The 20,562-nt window shown below is 38.0% G+C and overlaps 3 protein-coding genes across 4 annotated transcripts in view; 2 read left to right on the forward strand and 1 right to left on the reverse strand.

Moving 5' to 3' along the window:
- Nucleotides 1–1,767, forward strand: part of SERBP1 (SERPINE1 mRNA binding protein 1) — an 18,135-nt gene extending 16,368 nt beyond the window's left edge. For both annotated transcript variants that reach the window (XM_015828903.1, XM_015828971.1), the window contains exons 9-10: nucleotides 889–927; nucleotides 1,597–1,767. In XM_015828903.1, the coding sequence (XP_015684389.1) occupies nucleotides 889–927; nucleotides 1,597–1,653 (96 nt within the window). In that variant the 3' untranslated portion in view covers nucleotides 1,654–1,767. The remainder of the gene's footprint in view (nucleotides 1–888; nucleotides 928–1,596) is intronic.
- Nucleotides 1,768–2,246: 479 nt separating this feature from the next.
- Nucleotides 2,247–9,507, forward strand: LOC107299684 (plasminogen activator inhibitor 1 RNA-binding protein). The gene is made up of 5 exons (XM_015829066.1): nucleotides 2,247–2,454; nucleotides 4,757–4,804; nucleotides 6,276–6,449; nucleotides 7,337–7,375; nucleotides 8,048–9,507. The coding sequence occupies exons 1-5, from the start codon at nucleotides 2,320–2,322 to the stop codon at nucleotides 8,102–8,104; spliced, it is 453 nt and encodes a 150-aa protein (XP_015684552.1). The 5' UTR covers nucleotides 2,247–2,319; the 3' UTR covers nucleotides 8,105–9,507.
- A 9,377-nt stretch (nucleotides 9,508–18,884) lies between these two features.
- Nucleotides 18,885–20,562, reverse strand: part of IL12RB2 (interleukin 12 receptor subunit beta 2) — a 16,705-nt gene continuing 15,027 nt past the window's right edge. Inside the window, exons 13-14 of the mRNA XM_029287026.1 lie at nucleotides 19,803–19,890; nucleotides 18,885–19,421 (exon numbers count right to left, since the gene is read on the reverse strand). Of these exons, the coding sequence (XP_029142859.1) occupies nucleotides 18,885–19,421; nucleotides 19,803–19,890 (625 nt within the window). The remainder of the gene's footprint in view (nucleotides 19,422–19,802; nucleotides 19,891–20,562) is intronic.

The raw sequence follows: 20,562 nt of genomic DNA on the forward strand, positions 1-20,562 counted from the left end.
CAAGCGGGCCTGGCCTAGGGAGGATTTTTAAACTGGGTTTTTTAGAAATTTTAATTATCACAACACAAAAATTTTGGTTTTAATTTGGTTTTATTCGGTGGGGTGTGTGGGTCTTTCTTTGTTTTAATAATGTTGTGAGCCGCCCTGAGTCCTTCGGGAGAAGGGCGGGATATAAATTGAAATAATAAATAAATAATAAATAATAAATAATAAATAAATAAGTGATTGGAATAGGGCAGGGGTAGGCAACCTTGGCTCTTTTATGACTCGTGGACTTCAACTCCCAGAATTCCTGAGCCAGCCATGCTGGCTCAGGAATTCTGGGAGTTGAAGTCCACGAGTCATAAAAGACCCAAGGTTGAGTTGCAGCCGACTCCCCTTCTTCCAAAATTGTAGCAAGAGGGAAGAAGTTAAGCCCTTTTGCGTGCACTAAAGCTACTTCACTAATTTTTTTTTATATTTCCATGATAACGTGTTACTAGATTTCAGAGTTACAGATAATAGTCTTTCTTTCAAATATAAATTTTCCCATTCATGAAATTAATTTCTTCATTCCATTTGGTTTTGCATTCTTTGAAATAAAAAAAAAAATCCCAGATAACAATAAAATGTCTTAATTCCAGATGTGTATATCCCAAGCAGGAATGAGATTATGTTACATTTGATGCATTTTTCTCTTTGTTTCTTCTGAGTTCGGGGTTTGGGTTCCAAATCTGCAACCAGAATTTCCACTAGCTCTTCAGGGCAATTTGAGAATTGGGGGATGGAAGATGGGCACTGCGTGAAAAAGTGCCAACTGCCCTGATTTCATCAACCAACAAGTGTTTAATGTTATCGCTTCACTAACAGAAGAATGCTTAATAAATAATTGTGCTTGTTCTCTTTTAGCTGGTTAAAGAGTTTGATGTGATCCACACACCCAACCAGGTTGGTGGCTTGATAATTTTATAACATCTTACGGGTACAGTAATGCTAGGGCTAGTGCTCTTCCTAGATTTCCTTCCCTCGAGTACAGTGTATTCTTTTCAGCAGTAAATCATTTTGAGATCTCTGCTCCTCTGACTTTGGAAATATTTTGCCAAGGATTCTTTTACTGTCCCTTGTGACTAATCTCCACAGAGCCGAAGTATGTATCATTCCACCTTGTAATGTTAAGTGCCAAGATTTTAGTTAAATGCTACATTCTTTCTGTCTCCTGCCCTTCACCTTCTTTAATCATAGTCTGTGTTATTTTGAGGGTCAAGAAAACCTTTTTCTTTCTTTATGTAGGTCATTCACACTGGTAATTTTATACACATCTATAATACATTGTTTGTTAACCCTGGCAACTTTTCACGATAGCAAAATGGGTACTTGATGATTTCCCCCATAAAAAGGATATTTTTATAGAACAGGCACCATTACTAAAAGGGGATTTATATTAATAAGTAATTGACTTATACAGCAATATGTGCAAGACTAGTACTTGTGTGACTTTAATACTCTCTGTAAATTTATTTGTTATATATATATTCAAATGCCTTTAATAATAAGAGCTAAAGAAAGTGCTATTATTTACTATCAGAATGATGGAACCCCCCCCCTCTTTTGTTTCAGTCAAGTGCTTCTGCTCCTGATGTTGATGATCCAGAAGCTTTCCCGGCTTTGTCCTAAACTGGATGCCCTAAGCCAACCCTGCCTCTTGTTGGGCCCTTCTCTACAAGGCTTGCATGCTTAAGGATCCTAAAAACAACTTAAGATATTAAAACGGGGACTCTCATTCATGCCATTCACANATTGTGGGCAATTCTCCAGTTTTTACTTCAATAGTATGGAACTTCTAGTTTGTAGCTAATGGTCAGCACTGTAATGAGTAAATCTGGATGCTACATATCAAGCATTCCAAGAGAATATCTGTAGCTCAGGATTGAACTGTGGGGTCCTTGGTGCTCTCTAAGCTTGGTTGTTTGCTTGCAGACATTTTATTACCTGACTCAACTCAATGCACCGGTTGGGTAATGAAATGTTTGCAAGCAAACAACCAAGCTCAGACAACACCCAAGTCTCCATAGTGTCAACCATTGTTTTTGAACTTGAAAGGTACAGCTGATAATAAAATTGAAAGATAGTAATAGCAACATTTCATCATCGGAATAAAATTTTGTGGTAAAAATATATTCAGGCTGAATGTGCTGTTTTTAGGTGTTTTTCAATTTTTTTCTTCTGTTTGGATTCCACCCCTTGAAAACTGTGTGTGTGTGTATTAATTAAGTGCTTGACATTCATATTTATCATAGGGAAAATGAAGTAGAAGAAGTTAAGGAAGAAGGGCCTAAAGAAATGACTCTTGATGAATGGAAAGCTATTCAGAATAAGGATCGTGCAAAAGTCGAATTCAACATCCGTAAACCAAATGAAGGTGCTGATGGACAATGGAAAAAAGGTTTTGTTCTGCACAAGTCAAAGAGTGAGGAGGTAGGTACAAATTATTTTTATTGTATATTTATACATATAAGAGTAATTGGCTTAAGACAATGTAACCATATGTTTTCTAGATCTGATTTCAGAAACGAACAGATATTTGGTTAACTAAATATTGTCCATTTTACTTTGAAACACAGTTTTATATTTTGCAGTTGGAAAATTTAAAAACCCAATGAGCAAAATCTTGCATTGTAATTCTCCAGTGTTTAGCCTTGTGTGTAGCCCTCATAGACTTTCAAAAAAAAAAAAACCTAACATTAGCTTATAATATGTCAGGAAGAAAGAAATGATGAATGTAACATATTAAATGTAAGTGAAATCAGTGTTAACTTTTGTCTGGGTTTCACATTTTTGTGTTTCAGTACCTGTTCCTTCCTATCTGCAGACAAAGTGGGGCTTTGAGTCCCTAAAAGTTATATTTGCCTGGTAGACACGGAGAATACATTCCAGTTTTTTAAATGCAGTTTGCTAGTGGGATGTGGGTTACGCACATAAATTCTGAGTCCTAGAACAATGTGTAGAAAGAGTGCTTTACTGAATAATTATTTAGACGTGCATTGTATTAAAGTTTCCATGAAAAGTAAGCTCTTTAAAATTTAAGAGCATTTAGTTGCTCTCTGCATGTTGCTTAACTGTGATAACTTTCTGTCCGAAGCAACATTGTGAATCTGCTTTTTTTTTTACCTGTCCTTTTTATGGAGAGCTACAGGTAGTCCTTGACTTACAGCAATTCATTTAATGATAATTTGAAGTTAAATACAGCACTGAAAAAAGTGACATGATCATTTTTCATGCTTACGACCGTTGCAGTATCCCCATGATCAAAATATGTACTCTGGGCAACTGCCATGTATTTATGATGATGGTTGCCATGTGATCCCCTTTTATGACCTCCTGACAACCAAAGTCAATGGGGAAGCCAGATTCATTTAACAGTCACGTTACTGACAGGGATTCACTTAACAGCTGTGGCAAGAAATATACAATGGGGCAAAAATCACATAACTGCATTGCACAACAGCAGAAATGTTGGGCTCAATTTTGTCATTAGTTGAGGATTAAGCTGTATGTTTATTGGAGATGCTGCTAAAATGAGAATGTCTCGAAAATATCGAACGATTTTTTTCTTTATTTTTCTTTGCTCCTCTTGTTTCTCAGTAGCAGAGTTGATTCCTTGTTCGTTTTTAAAGAAAGGAGCCCCGTTCTTTTCACTAGGGATAATTTACGGATGAGAGCGATGTGAATTGTGATCTAAAGCTGTATTTTAAAGTTCAGCACTTCCTTTAACACAAGAACCCTGAAGTGACATTTTTTTTCTCCTCCTAAAAGTGATCTCGACGCTTATGTCTATTAATTTTACCAAACACGCTGGCTTGAATCCTAATTCCATAACATCCTCTTTACTTGCTGTTTTGGGGTTTTCTCGCTGTATGTTTAAATATAGGTAGTCCTCGAATTGCAACCATTTGCTTAGTGACCTTTGAAGTGACAAACGGCACTGAAAAAAGGATTTGTGACCCATTTTTCACAGTTATGAGTGTTGCAGGATCCCGGTGGTCGTGTGATCAAAATTCAGATGCTTGGCAACTGACACGTGTTTATGACAGCTGCAGTGTCTTGAGGTCATGTGATCCCCTTTTGCTACCTTCCGACAAGCAAAGCCCATGGGGAAGCCAATGTTACTAACTTAACAACTGCAGTGATTCACTTAACTGGCAAAAAAAGTCGTAAAATAGGGCAAAACTCACTTAACTGACTTGCTTAACAACAGACATGTTGGGCTCAATTATGGTCATAAGTCGAGCACCACCTGTATCTTGCATCCTAGACCAGTGGTGGCAAACCTATGGCACGGGTGCCAGAGGCAGCATTCAGAGCCCTCTCTGTGGGCACATGCGCCGTTGCCCCAGTCCTAGGCCTTCAGCTGGGTTTTATAAAACCTTTTTGCTTTAGGCCTCCGCCTAAATCAATTTCAACTTCTCGCAGGGAAAAAAAAATCTTGCAAAGTTGGAATTGATTGAACTTTTTAGTCCCACCCAGTCTGCCGTTACCACCACAGCCACGCCCAGCCAATGGGCCACACCCACCCGGCACCCGGCACCCGACAATGCATAAGTGGGTTTTGGGTTGCAGTTTGGGCACTAGGTCTCTAAAAGGTTTGCCATCACTGTCCTAGATTTTTGCCTGGTTAATTGTAGAATAGTTACTCATGTATATACATACTCACATGTGGAAGTCTCATTATCTTTCTTTTGTTTTTATTCCTTGCCCATTGACATACAACTTGCTTCAGACAAAGGGGATGTCAGAAGTGCAGGGGAGTCAGCTGGAGCCTAATGAGGTACTTTATGGCTTATCTTTACCTAATGAATAAGGAACTCTCTACAAGTACAAATTTGAAGGTATTTTTAAAGAAAACCATTGAAAATGTTAATAATAAGCTGTTGATGAATTCATTAATATTTTTTTGGTAACCAATCAGCATTTGTGCCTTTTTGTGCCAGCCTGCTTGCCCACAAGTTCAAATAATTTTAGTTTCTCGGGCCCATATTGTTATCGTGATGACTGTGTACATCCATGGCAATACTCCAATTCTCTAATTTTTTTTCCTGAAGAAAAAAATTCTGAAGGGATTTCAGTATTTGATTCCAGTTATTGGTAGGTTGATCTGTGTTCCTTTTTCCATTATTACACATATTCAGTGACAACTGCTAAGGAATAGTACTATATAACATTGTCACAGCGTCTGCTTTTCCTGTTCAAATAGTTTGTTGTGGCTTATGTAGCTGAAACCATTTCAACCCAATGCATATTGGCAGACTTTGTGTTCTCCCATTCACAGAATAGTATGTTTCAAGTTCTAAATGATATTGTTATTGGACAAGGGATAATAGCAGTTTTTGCACTCCTCTGATTATAAGGCTCCCATTTTATTTGAATTTTAACTGTATAATTTTCTTTGTTATGGTTTGCTTGTATATTACGTACTAGCTGTACCCGGCCACGCGTTGCTGTGGCTCAGTCTGGTTAAATGGAAAAGAAAGAAAAGAGAAAGCGCATATTTGTAATACGTTTAATTTCACAATGCTTGTGGGTATGCTTTTACGTCCAACAGATGGCGCTGTGTTTCAAAAAAAGCATGTTTTTACCTGTCACAGGTGTGACATCTATATAATAGTAGGTATATAAAAACACGTGCGTATTCGAATGCAATGTTGTGTCAAAATTTCAAAGCAATCGGTGAAGAACTTTTGGAGATTTAAGATTTTGAACAAACGAACATTTACATTTTTATTTATATAGATAGATATATAAATGTGCTCTGGGGCAATCTCATCACAGTGTGCTGGAATGGGATTTTGCCCAGAAGTCAACTCTTTTAAATATAATGTATGCTTGGTATCAGTTGATATTGAGATCTGGCATTTTATTTTAACTATGTTTGATTTCTAGAACATAGGACAATTTTTAATCAAGTGTATAGTTTTGGGGGGGTTCTGATTCATTTGCTTTATATCTAGGTAATTGAACCTTCTCTGCAAATCCAGAGCTCTAGACTGGAGTTCTGGCATAATATTTCAGAGAATATAATAATTATAGGGTGCCATAACTTGACCTGTTAAAAATGCAGTTTTGACACACATTTGTCTATATTCAAATGTGGTTCACGTTCCATTCTAATGTTGATATGTCTGGTTTGCAGCCTACTAGTGTAAGTAATATGAATAAAGTGCTATATAATTTTCTGTTTTTGAATGAAAACTAATTTCAAGCCATACCAGTTAAACCTGAATTACTTGATTTCGTTATAGTCTCATGCTGAGGACTCTGTAATGGATCACCATTTCCGCAAGCCAGCAAATGATATCACGTCCCAACTGGAGATCAATTTTGGGGATCTTGGTCGTCCTGGGCGTGGTGGTAGAGGTGGAAGAGGCGGTCGTGGACGTGGGGGAAGGGCTAACCGTGGAAGCAGAACTGACAAGGTAATAACTGATTTTATGAATGAAATGTCAACTTTCTGAGGCCGATGTTTTACGGAACTGAGCTGCTTCTAGAAATGGTGCACAATGTTGCAAGTCTAACTTTGCACAACTTTGTAAAAATAAAGTTATATCTGAAGGAGTAAGAAGTTACTTTTGGGAAGATGTTTAGATAATAGTTTTATGGCTGAAATGTCAAATACATTAGCTTTTCCTCAGTTTCACCTAAGTGATTGGAATAGGGCAGGGGTAGGCAACCTTGGCTCTTTTATGACTCGTGGACTTCAACTCCCAGAATTCCTGAGCCAGCCATGCTGGCTCAGGAATTCTGGGAGTTGAAGTCCACGAGTCATAAAAGAGCCAAGGTTGAGTTGCAGCCGACTCCCCTTCTTCCAAAATTGTAGCAAGAGGGAAGAAGTTAAGCCCTTTGGCGTGCACTAAAGCTACTTCACTAATTTTTTTTATATTTCCATGATACGTGTTACAAGATCTCAGAGTTACAGATAACAGTCTTTCTTTCAAATATAAATTTTCCCATTCATGAAATTAATTTCTTCATTCGGTTTTGCATTCTTTGAAATTAAAAAAAAAATCCCAGATAACAATAAAATGTCTTAATTCCAGATGTGTATATCCCAAGCAAGGAATGAGATTATGTTACATTTGATGCATTTTTCTCTTTGTTTCTTCTGAGTTTGGGGTTTGGGTTCTAAATCTGCAACCAGAATTTCCACTAGCTCTTCAGGGCAATTTGAGAATTGGGGGATGGAAGATGGGCACTGCGTGAAAAAGTGCCAACTGCCCTGATTTCATCAACAAACAAGTGTTTAATGTTCTCACTTCACTAACAGAAGAATGCTTAATAAATAATTGTGCTTGTTCTCTTTTAGCTGGTTAAAGAGTTTGATGTGATCCACACACCCAACCAGGTTGGTGGCTTGATAATTTTATAACATCTTACGAGTACAGTAATGCTAGGGCTAGTGCTCTTCCTAGATTTCCTTCCCTCGAGTACCGTGTATTCTTTTCAGCAGTAAATCATTTTGAGATCTCTGCTCCTCTGACTTTGGAAATATTTTGCCAAGGATTCTTTTACTGTCCCTTGTGACTAATCTCCACAGAGCCGAAGTATGTATCATTCCACCTTGTAATGTTAAGTGCCAAGATTTTAGTTAAATGCTACATTCTTTCTGTCTCCTGCCCTTCACCTTCATTAATCATAGTCTGTGTTATTTTGAGGGTCAAGAAAACCTTTTTCTTTCTTTATGTAGGTCATTCACACTGTGGTAATTTTATACACATCTATAATACATTGTTTGTTAACCCTGGCAACTTTTCACGATAGCAAAATGGGTACTTGATGATTTCCCCCATAAAAAGGATATTTTTTATAGAACAGGCACCATTACTAAAAGGGGATTTATATTAATAAGTAATTGACTTATACAGCAATATGTGCAAGACTAGTACTTGTGTGACTTTACTACTCTCTGTAAATTTATTTGTTATATATATATATTCAAATGCCTTTAATAATAAGAGCTAAAGAAAGTGCTATTATTTACTATCAGAATGATGGACCCCCCCCTCTTTTGTTTCAGTCAAGTGCTTCTGCTCCTGATGTTGATGATCCAGAAGCTTTCCCGGCTTTGTCCTAAACTGGATGCCCTAAGCCAACCCTGCCTCTTGTTGGGCCCTTCTCTACAAGGCTTGCATGCTTAAGGATCCTAAAAACAACTTAAGATATTAAAACGGGGACTCTCATTCATGCCATTCACACCTGAAGACTGAATTTTACCTGTTTTGAAATGAACTTCTCTTGCTACACAGAAGCAACAATATGGTAGTCAGTTTTGTATTTAGAAATGTAATGGTAGCAGGGATGTTTTCATAATTTTTTTCAGAAATTATGCATTCTTCATGGATACTTTTTTGTATTGCTGCTTGAAAATATGCGTTTCCAAACTTGAAATATAGGTGTGAACAGTGTGTACCAGTTAAAGCTTTCACTTCATTTATTTTATTTTTTTTAAAAAAAATTAGGGTTAGATGTGCTTTCCCTAAACTACAAACAATTTTAACTCTTGCACACTATATTTCTTTTAATACTGCTTAGCAGATGGTTTTCAGTCCACGGTCAGCTGGGATATGTATAAAAATAATATGGAAACTTGTTAGTACTGTGTGGAATACTAACTTCTGGAGTATTTTGAGTTTTTAATACTTAAGTCAAACTTGGAAAGTCCATTTTCTTCTATCTTTGGTAGTTTGTGTATTCAAAATCTTTATACAAAATTGATATCAGATACTTGAAAAATAATCAAAGCACATTGGTTTATATTCTCAATACCTGCTTGTGACTCCAGCAGCTCTGGTTGGATAATTGGCCTAAGCCATTTTTTTTAAAAAAAACAAAACAATCCATGTTGCACCTCTCATTCACCCTTTCTTCAAGAAAACTAGTTGTCTGTTTGGTAAACATTGTTAAAACATGTTAATATTGTTGCTACCAAAAATATTCTGTAGAGTGGAGCAACTTTTTTTCAAGACATGGGAAGGTTGGGAACACAGTGGTATCTTATTTCTTAATATAGTTGGTTTAAACTACAGTTGATACGGTGTGGCAGTGCTATAAATCTACATTAACACGCATCCCCTTGGGTGCATTTAAACACTGTTCCACTAGCATGCAACCCTGATTCTGAAGAAGAAACCAAAGGGCACTGTATCCTTCTTGGGAAAAGGATTATTTGACTTGTTTAAATTGGAGAACCAAGACCATGAAAGTGGGACAGCAGTAGTCTGCGTGGGACATAAACCAAACCTCACCACCCAATTGAAATGTGGATCTTGCTCTATTGCTTCAGCTTTTGGCCTTGCCTAGCTGAGAAGTGAATGTTTTATTTTTGATGTGGGGGGGGGGGTGATTGTAAGCTCTCCTTTCCACTGTAGAGTTTTCTTAATATTTTAACTTAATCCCTGTGAACGAGAATGTTACCACTTTCAAAACATGAAAGGACTTGAGCAAATAATAAAAAGGACTACTTTGCCTTTCTGTCTACAACACTTGTTAGGAGATCAGAACTGAAATATCCATTTATTTCAAGGTTTTTGCTGAGTATCTAGTACAATTGGTGGGCTTCCCCTTTTTTTAAAAAAACAACCATGGAAAGTGGGCAAAAAGTATTGAACTAAAGCAGGGGTAGTCAACCTTGGCTCTTTTATGACTTGTGGACTTCAATTCCCAGAATTCCTGAGCCAGCTTAGGAGTTGGGAGTTGAAGTCCACGAGTCATAAAAGAGCCAAGGTTGACTACCCCTGAACTAAAGCATAAACAGTATTGAGACGGTGCATTATCTGAATAGGTTTTGTGAATATTTGTTTGTGTATGCAAAGGTTACTACATTGAATCTGATTCTTGATGCGTTTAAATTTCAGCATTGTGATCAGGAAGTAGGGATGGAGAAGCAGATTTTTAAATGAGTCCAGTATTTGCCATCAAGGAAGATTTTTAAGCACACACACCCTTCACCCCTCTTCCTCTCCCCAATTTATTGGTTCTTAGTTCCCAATTACTGATTTTGGAAATAGTCACATTTCTTAAGTCAATGGGTACATACGTTATCAGGTCCCTTGTTTTTTCCCCCCATCCAAATGCATTTCACAGCACAGATTTTTTGGGAAGATAATGGCTGTTGTCTATATCCTTAAAAAAAAACACCCAATTCTTATTTCCTGCACAAATACGCTAGTGCCCAAATACATACTTATTAAGTATTTTGCTGTTCGTGAATATCCCAGTCTAACTCTTTTGACTTCCAAACTTTAATTCTGGACAGCCATATATATATATTTGCAATGCCAGTTTGGTACTTGACGTGACATGTTCATCTTCTAATACAGAGGCCCCCAATCTTTTGGGCACCAGAGACTGGTTCTGTGGAGAAAGGTTTTCAGACCAGAGGGGGCTTTGAATGGTTTTGAATGCTGCCTGCATCCAGCGGATGGGGCTTGTTTGTGCAGCCTGGTTGCTGGTATGCCGCAGCCCGGTGCCGGTCCACGGACTGGGGGTCGGGAACCCCTGTTCTAATATACTTGTAATATAGAGCAAATCTAGAAATGCTGTTTAAAGATGGCCCATTTGCTGGCTTTTAATAGCTGTGTACTTAATTTGTGTTGAGCTGTGAAAATGCTTTCATTAATATTGGTACATTTTAGCAAAGTAAAAGGTTTATTTTCATGCTCTTTTACAAAAGTGCTATTAAATTGGCATTGTGAATGTTTTCAGTCCCAGGCATCTTGCCAATTTTCTAGCTGAAACCATCTACATGTCTTTTCCAGGGAATGGTCCCCTTGTGGTGGATCCATTAGCAGCTGTGAGCATAGCTTTAGCAAATAATTACTCGCATAGTTAATTTTAATATTAGCTATTAAATGAATTGGGCTTCGTATCTCTTCTTCTCTTGCTTGCTTGTGTTGCTATTGCACCATTTTTTTTAGAGCAAGCCTCCCTTAAAATGTGATGCTAATTATGACTGATTTATTAAATGTTTGAGCATGAAAGTTCATCTTGTACCAGACTACTGGCAGAAAAGTTACAATGAATAAACTGAAAGAGCACAAGCCCTTCTAAGGTAACCCTAAATATTAACTATATGTCTATCGTGAATATACATTTTGTTGGACAGATACTGCGTCTGATTGGATGATTACATTTTGCCCTGAAATTTACATACTATCCTGTTGACTTAATAAAAGCAGGACTGAGGCTTTTGGCTGTCTTGAGTGCTCAAAGTTTAGATACATATTCACTTTTGATTAATAATGCTAGTTACAATGCTAACTGCGAAATTACTGGTAAGAAAATTAGGGGCTGTTAGGGACCTCCCACCCCCCAGAATTTTGATTTGAAATGTAATATTTCTTTTAAAATGGTGAGAATCTTATATGGTAATCTTTTATATTTTAACAAATGTGAGCTAAATGTCTTCATGCACACATGACTTAAGGTAGATTAGTTGCTTAAAGAACAGTTGCTTCATCCTTCTCTGTAATCCCGGAGAAGATTTAAAGAGTTATGAATAGCAGTGGGGAGCATCAGGGAAAGTATCTGAAGATGAGATTGGCTGCCTGTTGCGGCTCAGGTGCATTGAATGTGAGAGTGCTGATGTTGTCAGCTCTGGGTTTGTAACTTAATTATTTACAAGTACTGTGTTTCCCCAAAAGTAAGACCTACCCCCCAAAATAAGCCCTAGCTTGATTTTGGGGGTGGGCCTAATATAAGCCCAATTCCAAAAATAAGCTCTAAATTTGGGGCAAAGCACACACTAAAAGTCAAGCTGGGGTGGGGGTGTGGGGCTGCCCCATGTGCCCTGCACCCATTTACCTTGCAGCCAGGCCTCTCTTTGCCGGCCCATTTCTGCAGCGTCCCCAGGCCTGCATTTTGCAATCAGAGGCCTTTCCGGAAGGCCACTGCAGCCAAGAACTGAGCTATGGATTCAACCCATACTCGGTTGTCAGCTGCAGTGGCCTTCCGGAAAGGCCTCTGACTGCAAAATGCAGGCTGGAGCTCCATTCTCAGCTGTAGAATGAAGCTGCTCCTTCAGCCGCAGAAGAAGGGGGCCAGCTGGGCGGGGCTGTTGGTGCCGGAGGTGGAAGGGACACCCCCCCCCCCAAAGACCTGGTGCCTCTTGGAGGAAGAAAAAAAAAAAAAAGACCAGGTCTTATTTTCAGGGAAACATGGTATTTGCCTCAATTTTGCAATTTCTTAGTAAGCAAAAGGATGCATGGAATAAAAAGGTATAATTATAAGATGAAAACTGAAAGGTAAGAGGTGAAGCTTAAGCTGTTTTTATAAATACCTCTTATTTGACGATGAAATGCTAGGTGAGTGACAAACAAGTTTTTTTTTTAAATTATCTTTTGGCTCTTTTCCATATATAATGTGGAAAAATTAAATAGGTGGGCAGAGTGCAGGCAAACTTTAAAAAAAAATGCTTTGGAAGTGGAGAAGAAAAATTGAATCACAAGTCCCGTTGGATTGGTTGGGGAAAAAAACCAGGATAATATTGTCAACTCTTCAGAGTATATCCCTGTAATAGGTTAACAATGTTTGCAAATATTTACAAGGGTCATTCTTATCCCTGTATTAGAAATTATCTCTGGACATTCTGTGGCCTTAATCTTGAAAAGCAAATACTAGTGCATGTTTTCTTGTCAGTTGTACAGTGCTGTATATTACAGTTGATTGTATGAAGTGCACTTAGTCTTATATACAAATCTGTCCTTCGATAATGTATATGTTATCTTCCATATTTTGAGATAATGTTACAGCCTGCATTTAAAGAGATTTGTAATCTGATCCCATACATACTTCCATTTTAATGAGATTTTAACTGATGCTTAAAATCGCAGCTGTTTTGAATGGGCAGGTTTGTTACATAGGTTTCAATTCCACATAGAATAAGTCCCAATAAATGCAGAATGCTTTCTGATAGATGTAGCAAAAATACAATGGGCTCTGTTCTGTTCATGCAGAAAGTTATTCCAGATTACTGCTCATTTAGAAGTTGGTTTAAAATACCACTCTACCTCCAACTGATAGAATTAATTTTAATGAAGTTATTTTGTAAGTGTCTGGTACATTTCGTAGAATTGGATGTTATGGATCAGTAGTAGTTTAAGGACAGATTTATTCCTGTGAATGCCTCATAAAATGCCAAAAAACGGTTGCATCTAGCTTGCCTTGGATTCACAAGATCACAAAGTTTTCTCCATAAAAACCACAATTTTGATCACCCAGAAAAATGGCTAACATTTTCAACGTATAAATGATCTTCAGGTACAGTTGCCTTCTCTCCCATTTTATTTTATTCCACATATGTATGTTGCCCAAATCAGTAGATCCTGGATCAATTTAGGATTGCATTTCAGCAAGTTCTGAAATCATGACTACAAATTGTGTTTTACGAAGAGGATATACTTACAGAATTTCACAGTTGACATTGACTAATGTATCACAGTAGAAGCTACCCATATATTTTCTTTAAAATCATATATGCACATTACACAAAATACAATTAAAAAAAAACAAGCAACATTCACCTGCCCTTCGTTAGCCATTCAAATTGTATCTGGTTCATTGGGGTGAATACTGCATTCTATTTGTCCAGAATATAATTACCTTAGAATAAATTGGTTTTGGCATTTTTTAAAAAAATCTAAAACATCTGTGTAGTATCCATATTGTAAAAATATATTCTGTAGTTTACATAGATGGATAAGGAACTATTCAAGACTGAGTAAAATCACAATAGGTTGAACATTGAGTGACAAACACTTGTGTTTTGCAGGATTTAATATCAAAGTGGACTATGTATAATTGCATGAAATCCTCCAAAAACCCTTTGACTTGCAGCTTTGACAACAAGAGGCAGTAAAATGTATCTTCCACAAATTGTGCTGGGAAGAGTCTTACATCTACATAAGCAGCATTTTATAAAATATTTTTACTATATACCTTGGGAGAACACTTGCCTGTTTCAAAACCTGAATATTGCTTTTACGTTTAGTAAATGAATAACTAGTATGGGTTCTGGCATTTATATAGAAGCAAAACTGCAAATTTCCAGCTTATTGAAAAATCCAAAGTATTGTATTGCACAGAATATATAACCTGCTTAAAAAGCATACTTCTATTAAGAGGTGTGATTAAAATGTATATACATATGACCGTGGACAAATTAGCTCCTTTCTTTTGTTACATTGGACAACTGTAGCTTCTGGAATACCATATTGATAAAAACAATTGTCAGAGTGCTTTGTACCTTTATGAAATTTTGTACAAATTTCATAAAATTACAGTCAAATGTAGAAAACATTACTACACAGGTCTGCTTCCTGATAACTATAAAACTAAAATTAGATTGAGATTAAATTTAAAGGAAGTTTTTTTCTTTAAAATTTAAAAGGAGTATGAGAAAGCAAACTTAATGTTTTTCAATTAATTAAAGAGCTGGTTTGGTATAGTTGTTAAGGCAATGGGCCAACAGGCTGGAAACCAGGAGACTGACTTCTAGTCCTGCCTTAGGCAAAAAAAAACCCAGCTGAGTGACCTTGGATAGTCACATTCTCTCAGCCCTAGGTAGGAGGTAATGGCAAACTACTTCTGAAATCCTTGCCAAGAAAACTGCCAGGACTTGAGTCTCCTGAGAAAACGATTGAATGGAGGGGTGGAAAGTCCTTTTGATTTGGGAAACGAAGGAACTCTTAAGAGGAATCCGGGAGATCTTGAAAGGATGAAGTGCAGTAAGTGCGTATAACGTTAAGGCAAGTAAAAAGGCTCGTGGATCATTTTATGGGCAAAAAGTTTGAAAAAAACCTTGCTATTAAAGCGTGAGTCTTGGACTCTGGGAAGCAGCAATTAAAAATGCTATGCCATTTTGCAGAATGATCAAATCTTGGAAAAACAGACCTGAAAATTCTGGCAATTTCCTCTAGGAAAGCATTCAAGATCCACTGATTTAAATCCTAGGGTTCTGTAAATTATATGTCACTACATGTGGCAACAGCTGGCCAAACTTGCTTGGGAATCCTTGCAGGATTGGACCTGTTAGTTGGACAGGAGACCCGCAGAAATACTAGTGCTGCAGGCTGGACCTAGAAGTTCAACAAAAGCCAACAGTGAAACTGCTACTAGTGTATTGCCAAGAAAATTTCAGGGGTCCTTGAAGTCACCAAGAGTTGAGCTGAACTCTGGTTTCATTTAAAAGTTTATAATTAGAAATACATTCTAGACCAGCTGAAGTTCCACCCGTTTTCTGAAGGCAGAGAGTAGTATTTTGTCCAGAAACATACTAAGGAGCTTGTGCAGTTAAGTATGTGGTCCTCTGCCACTGCCAAAACTTGGCCATTTGATCTCCAGACTCTTCTGGTACGAACTAAATACAAATCAAAGCAGCAAGATGGGATGAACTCTGTTGCCTTTCAAATGATGGAGAATGGCTTTGTCTTGTTTAAATTACATTTAGGTTTACTCTTAATATTGCATAGGGAATATTTGCATCCCGAAAAAGAATTTGAAGCAGTTTCATCATGCCTTGGTGCAAAAGAAAAATGTTTGTGGGCTTGCATTCAATCAAACTGGTGAAGTTGATGTGATCTATGAAATATGTCATAGTAACATTAGCCTTTACAGTGCCCCAAACCTGAACGAAAGTTCAGGGGATTCACGCATCACGAGATTCCTAAGAATCACCCTAAATCAAACATTAGGACGTGAACTATAATTCCCCAATGTCAGCCTTTGAATTCTTCCAATGAGATGGATTATTCTAAAACAGTTCCTCAAGTCCCCTTCTATCACTGGCAGAAGGAGCTCCAGGAGAATTCACATATTTTCAGTGTGACTAACAAATGCAGTAGCTCTGCCCCCATTTTCTACGACAAATGGAGATTTTATTTTTAAAAAATGATTAAGCTTTCTAGCAAATGATGTTCCTATTTCTTCAAATGAATTCACTGATTAGCAATTGAACCTTAAATTAGAAATAAAATGTGCTTGGATAAGTCAAGAATATTCTTTTCTGATTTAGAGGAAAAAATAATTTCAATCCCTCCAATAATTTCTAAAGAGTGAAGAACATTGGCAAAGTACAAGCCAGGCTCTAAAAAGCCTGCTCTTATCTTTCAGGAACATTGACTTTTTTGGGGGGGGGGAGGGCAAAAGTGTGATTTAAAATTTGGTTTCAGCTTCATCAGTTTAATGGTTGAACAAAAAAAAATCATAGGTTAAAAAAATGTGTATTTCTGGAGATATTTTACAGCTCATTCCTTATCTGTTTTGTATTGGGCTCTTGAACTGATTTAATTTTGATTTTTCTAGTTTTAAGTTTTTGAAAATTGGTCTTATGGTCATATCCCTGACACCACTGTGAATGAGTTTTTCCAAAGAAAGCACCCAAGGGATTCCGTTCCAAAATATGTTAAGCCTGTGCTTTAAATAAAGTGAAAAAGCACCCCTGTGGTATTTCAATGCTCAGATAAGCTCTCTTCACTCTCTCCTGCTCCACTTCCCCAGAAAATATTGGAACATATATTGTCACCGACGTAAAATAAACTGGGAGACTGCATTTCATATCTCCTAAGCTGGAAATATAACTGGGGTATTGTAAGTATGGAAACAAAAATGAATGCTCTCTTTCCAATTGCTTCTTTGGTGTATTTTTAATTTTGGTCTGAAACTGCTGTTACAGTACATAATATAAGCATTGTAGATTTTGGGATTCACCACATAGCAGCTCTGAGTTTGTATAAAAATCATTTAGGGGTGTTTCAAAGCCTAAGTTTTTTGTGGCAATCCCACTCATGCCCAGGTGTGCCCTTAAGGCAGTTGTGTCAAACACAATTTCATTGAGGGCCGCATCAGCATTGTGGTTGCCCTCGGGGGGGGGGGGAGGTGGGTGTGGCCAGGGTGGATGCAGCCTACTGGGTGGGTGTGGATGGAATGGGTGTGGCCTACTGGGTGCGCGTGGCCAGCTCTACATCATTCACGTGAAGGGTGCCTGTGGGCCTGGGCAGGAGTGGGACAGATCTGAGGGTCTCTGGCAGAAAGGGGTGGTACCAGGGCAGAGCCCATCAAGCCGGATATGTGAAGTAAGTGAGGGCCATTTGTTGGCCATTTCCAGGCGATAGTGCATTTCTTCATTTCTCACAAAGGGTGACACCTCCCCAGCATGCACCCAGGGGGCGGGGCCGACGCAGCAGGGGCTGGTTCCTCGCTGTTTCCAGACGGCCTTGTGGAGCTAAGACTGAATGCATTTCAGCATAGATGGCCACCACAAAATTGTACATTGGCTCCCGGCCGGCTTGGGCCAGGGCCAAGGCAGCAGGGGCCATTCCCTCACTGTTTCCAGGATGGCTTCGCGGCCCACATCCGGCCCCCGGATCTTGTGTTTGACATGTCTGCTTTAAGGGCTGGTACTTCCTACTGTTTACCTGAGTTGGCTGCTGTTCTGATGAAATCATAGGAGCCCCAACACTGGTGTTTCAAGAGGGTGCCTTCAGATGCAGAGGTGTGGGGATTGGATTCTCTCCTCTACTGAAGATACCTGTAATGAGTCGGCCAAATGACAAGTTACACCTGTCAAAGACCTTGTTTTTCAGTTTGTACAATTGCCAGGCTGCTGCCTCTCCTACTTAGTTCACATATAATTTCATTAAAGAGTTTTAATTATATTACTATAAACTAATGCAAACTAAAGTTAAAGAGAATAAAAAGTAAAAAAAATGCAAAAAAAAAGGAAAGAGAAAGAAGAAAAGAAAAGAAGAAAAGTAAGGGCATAAGAAAAAGAAAAATATATAAAAAAATGATTCCAGCCTTCATCACAAACAAACAAATTTAGTGATTCTCTATGGTTATAAACATTTATCACTTCATCCAAACTTACATCTTTTTATCTGTAAACAAATCCATGCAACATCATCTTTTTAGTCCTGGTGTCACCATAAAATCCCTAAGAGGTTCTAATAATCTATCTTGTTTTAACATTGATAAAAAAACTCAACTTTGTAATCTTTCTTTTTATTTCTGACCATCTTAATCTTTAGTTCATTCAAATATTGTCATAGGATTTATTTTTCTCCATTCCTTCTTTGTCCCATCACACACAATTCTTCAAGGCTTTAATAAGGCTTTTTTTTTTTAGAAATCAAATAGGGAAACATTATCCAGGCCACTCTCTTGATTTGTATTTCCCTTCTAAATTTGTAATTCTTGGCCAGTTTCTTTAGTAAATCCAGTGAAACATCCTTTTTTAAAGTAATTGATTTGGTCTGTCAGTTATACATCCATTTTTGAAACCATTTCTTCTCAATAAAATTTGTTCTACATCTGTCACTTCTTCAATGACACTGAAGAACATGTGGACACCTATTCATAGAAGCAGGAATAATGACTCAGATTGTTGAAATTGTAGCTAGCATTTCCTGAATTCATTTTTCAAAAGCCTCCTTTGTGTATTCATTGTTATAACAATGAATTTTGCAACATTCCACAGACTTGAAAATCTTTCCTCTACTTAAAAACATAATTCCCTCTAGTGTCTAGTTTTTGAAATCATGAAATTGCTTATCTTTCTTTTGTCTTGTAAAAAATCCAGACAGAACTTATTTCCCATGAGAAGCGTTTGGGAGCCCTCTACAGTAGGGGTCCCCAACCCCCGGGCCGTGGACCAATACCGGGCACCAGCATGCCAGCAATCAGTCCGCACAAACAAGCAAAACCCCATCCGTGGGATGCAGGCAGCACACAAAACCAGCCCCACTCCGGTCCGCGGAAAAACCTCTCTCCACAGAATAGGTCCCTGGTGCCCAAAAGATTGGGGACCTCTGCTCTACAGTATCACAAGAATAGCACCTCCTGACAGAGCATAAGTAGTCTTAATGGTTAAGACCAACATTCTCTGTATCTCTACTGTTAAAAGGGTTCTCTGTGAAAAAATTACAGTCCATTTTTATAGCATCTAGAGTAAGTTTTCCACCCAAAAATCCTGAATTTCTTCGAAAAGAAGTTATAGGGAAAATAGGTAATGAACTGAGTTCAGATCCAGAGCTGTCTTCCTCAGTAGTCATAATGGCAGGTGTGATGGTTGGCAGGTAATCTACTGTGGCATCCTCAAGTGGATTAACCAAGCACTCAGAAAACACTTGGCTTTCATTTGGATCCGCAGGTATAAATTTCTTGTACAAAGATGGCAGCTGATGGTTCCCAGTATTATCTTTTATATTGGTAGTCAAAGAATTGCAGTTGCTAGTTCTCATAGATAGTCCTTCTGTCTCAGTATTTTTAAATATGTGCACATCCATAAAAGCTAGGCACTGTCTTTTAATTAAGGCTTCCTTTATTTGTAGAGTTTCAGGGTCTTCGGATCTGACTGGGTTGCTTAAAAACTCTGTAGAATTGGAACTTGATTCATCCTTCATGAAGAAATTGAGAGAAAAAAGTGAGTTTGATAATATAACCTACCTTTCTTTTTTTAAAAGCAAACATTTTTGCCCAAATGTCACCTTTATATAACTGCTCGGCACAATTTGACATTCTTGTATAAAGTGGGGGTTTTCACCACATTTTTTAACAGATTCTGAGGTTTGTATGAGAATGTCACATCAATAAATTTGGCTTGTGTTTTTCATCTAAGGAAATCTATTTTCGATAAGAGGAAACCTGAGAAAACTGAAGCTAAATTATTTATATTTTTACTTTTCTTTAAATATCTCTGCAAATTTAAGGAAGATCTTTTTCTATTCAGAGATAAACATCAATCAGCCGAGTTGGAGTTATCAAGTAGGTTGGTCTACCTTTGTAGATGTAAATTCTTTTGCCCATGTAGAGTTGGCTGGATCTGGATACCAACCAAACACCAGAGCAGAAAAGAGAGAGAAAATCCTAGTGGGGAAAACAACAACAACAATGCAGCTGTTAGTTTTAAGCGATAATAATGCCACAACTGTGGAGTGTGAAAACATCTCTAGAAATTATTAAACTAGGCAGAACTATATGAGACTCTTCTGGCACAAGTACAATATGTTTGCTTGTGAAGATGGATGGAGGTTTCTGTCCTATAAATTGTGAAGATCTGATGTGGCCTGCTTAAGGTAGCAGATCTGTGTTATCTTAAAAGTGCAAAAACCAAATCCAATGTGGTCTAGTGGTTTAAGGCAGCAGTCCCCAACCTTTACAGCTTCATAGACCGGCATTGGCAGCTGGGGGGGGGGGGTTGGTTTCATGCACACAACCTATTCCTGCACATGCACAAATGGAGCTTTGTATACTCGCCTGCTGCTTGCACGGACCGGGGATTGGGGACTGCTGGTTTAAGGCACCCAACTAGAAAGCAGAAGATTGTGAGTTTTAATCCTGCCTTAGGCATTAAAACTGGCTGCATGACTTTGAGCTGGTCACTCTTTCTCAGCCCAATTCATCTTACAGGGTTGTTATTGTGAGGAAAGTAGGAGAAAAAAGTATTAGGTATTCTCCAAAGCATTTGAGGGCAAGACAAGAAGCAATGGATGGAAACGAACCAAGGAGAGGACCAACCTATGGAGAAATTTTCTGACA

This window comes from Protobothrops mucrosquamatus, unplaced genomic scaffold (assembly GCF_001527695.2).
Source record: "Protobothrops mucrosquamatus isolate PMUCROS unplaced genomic scaffold, P.Mucros_1.0 scaffold_18, whole genome shotgun sequence".
NCBI lineage: Eukaryota > Metazoa > Chordata > Lepidosauria > Squamata > Viperidae > Protobothrops > Protobothrops mucrosquamatus.

Excerpts from the sequence above, each read along its gene's own strand:
- LOC107299684 (XM_015829066.1), top strand. The coding sequence starts at position 2,320 with ATGACTCTTGATGAATGGAAAGCTATTCAGAATAAGGATCGTGCAAAA. Across the intron at positions 4,805-6,275 it reads GTCAGCTGGAGCCTAATGAG|TCTCATGCTGAGGACTCTGT; the intron begins GTACTTTATGGC and ends ATTTCGTTATAG. Across the intron at positions 6,450-7,336 it reads GTGGAAGCAGAACTGACAAG|CTGGTTAAAGAGTTTGATGT; the intron begins GTAATAACTGAT and ends GTTCTCTTTTAG.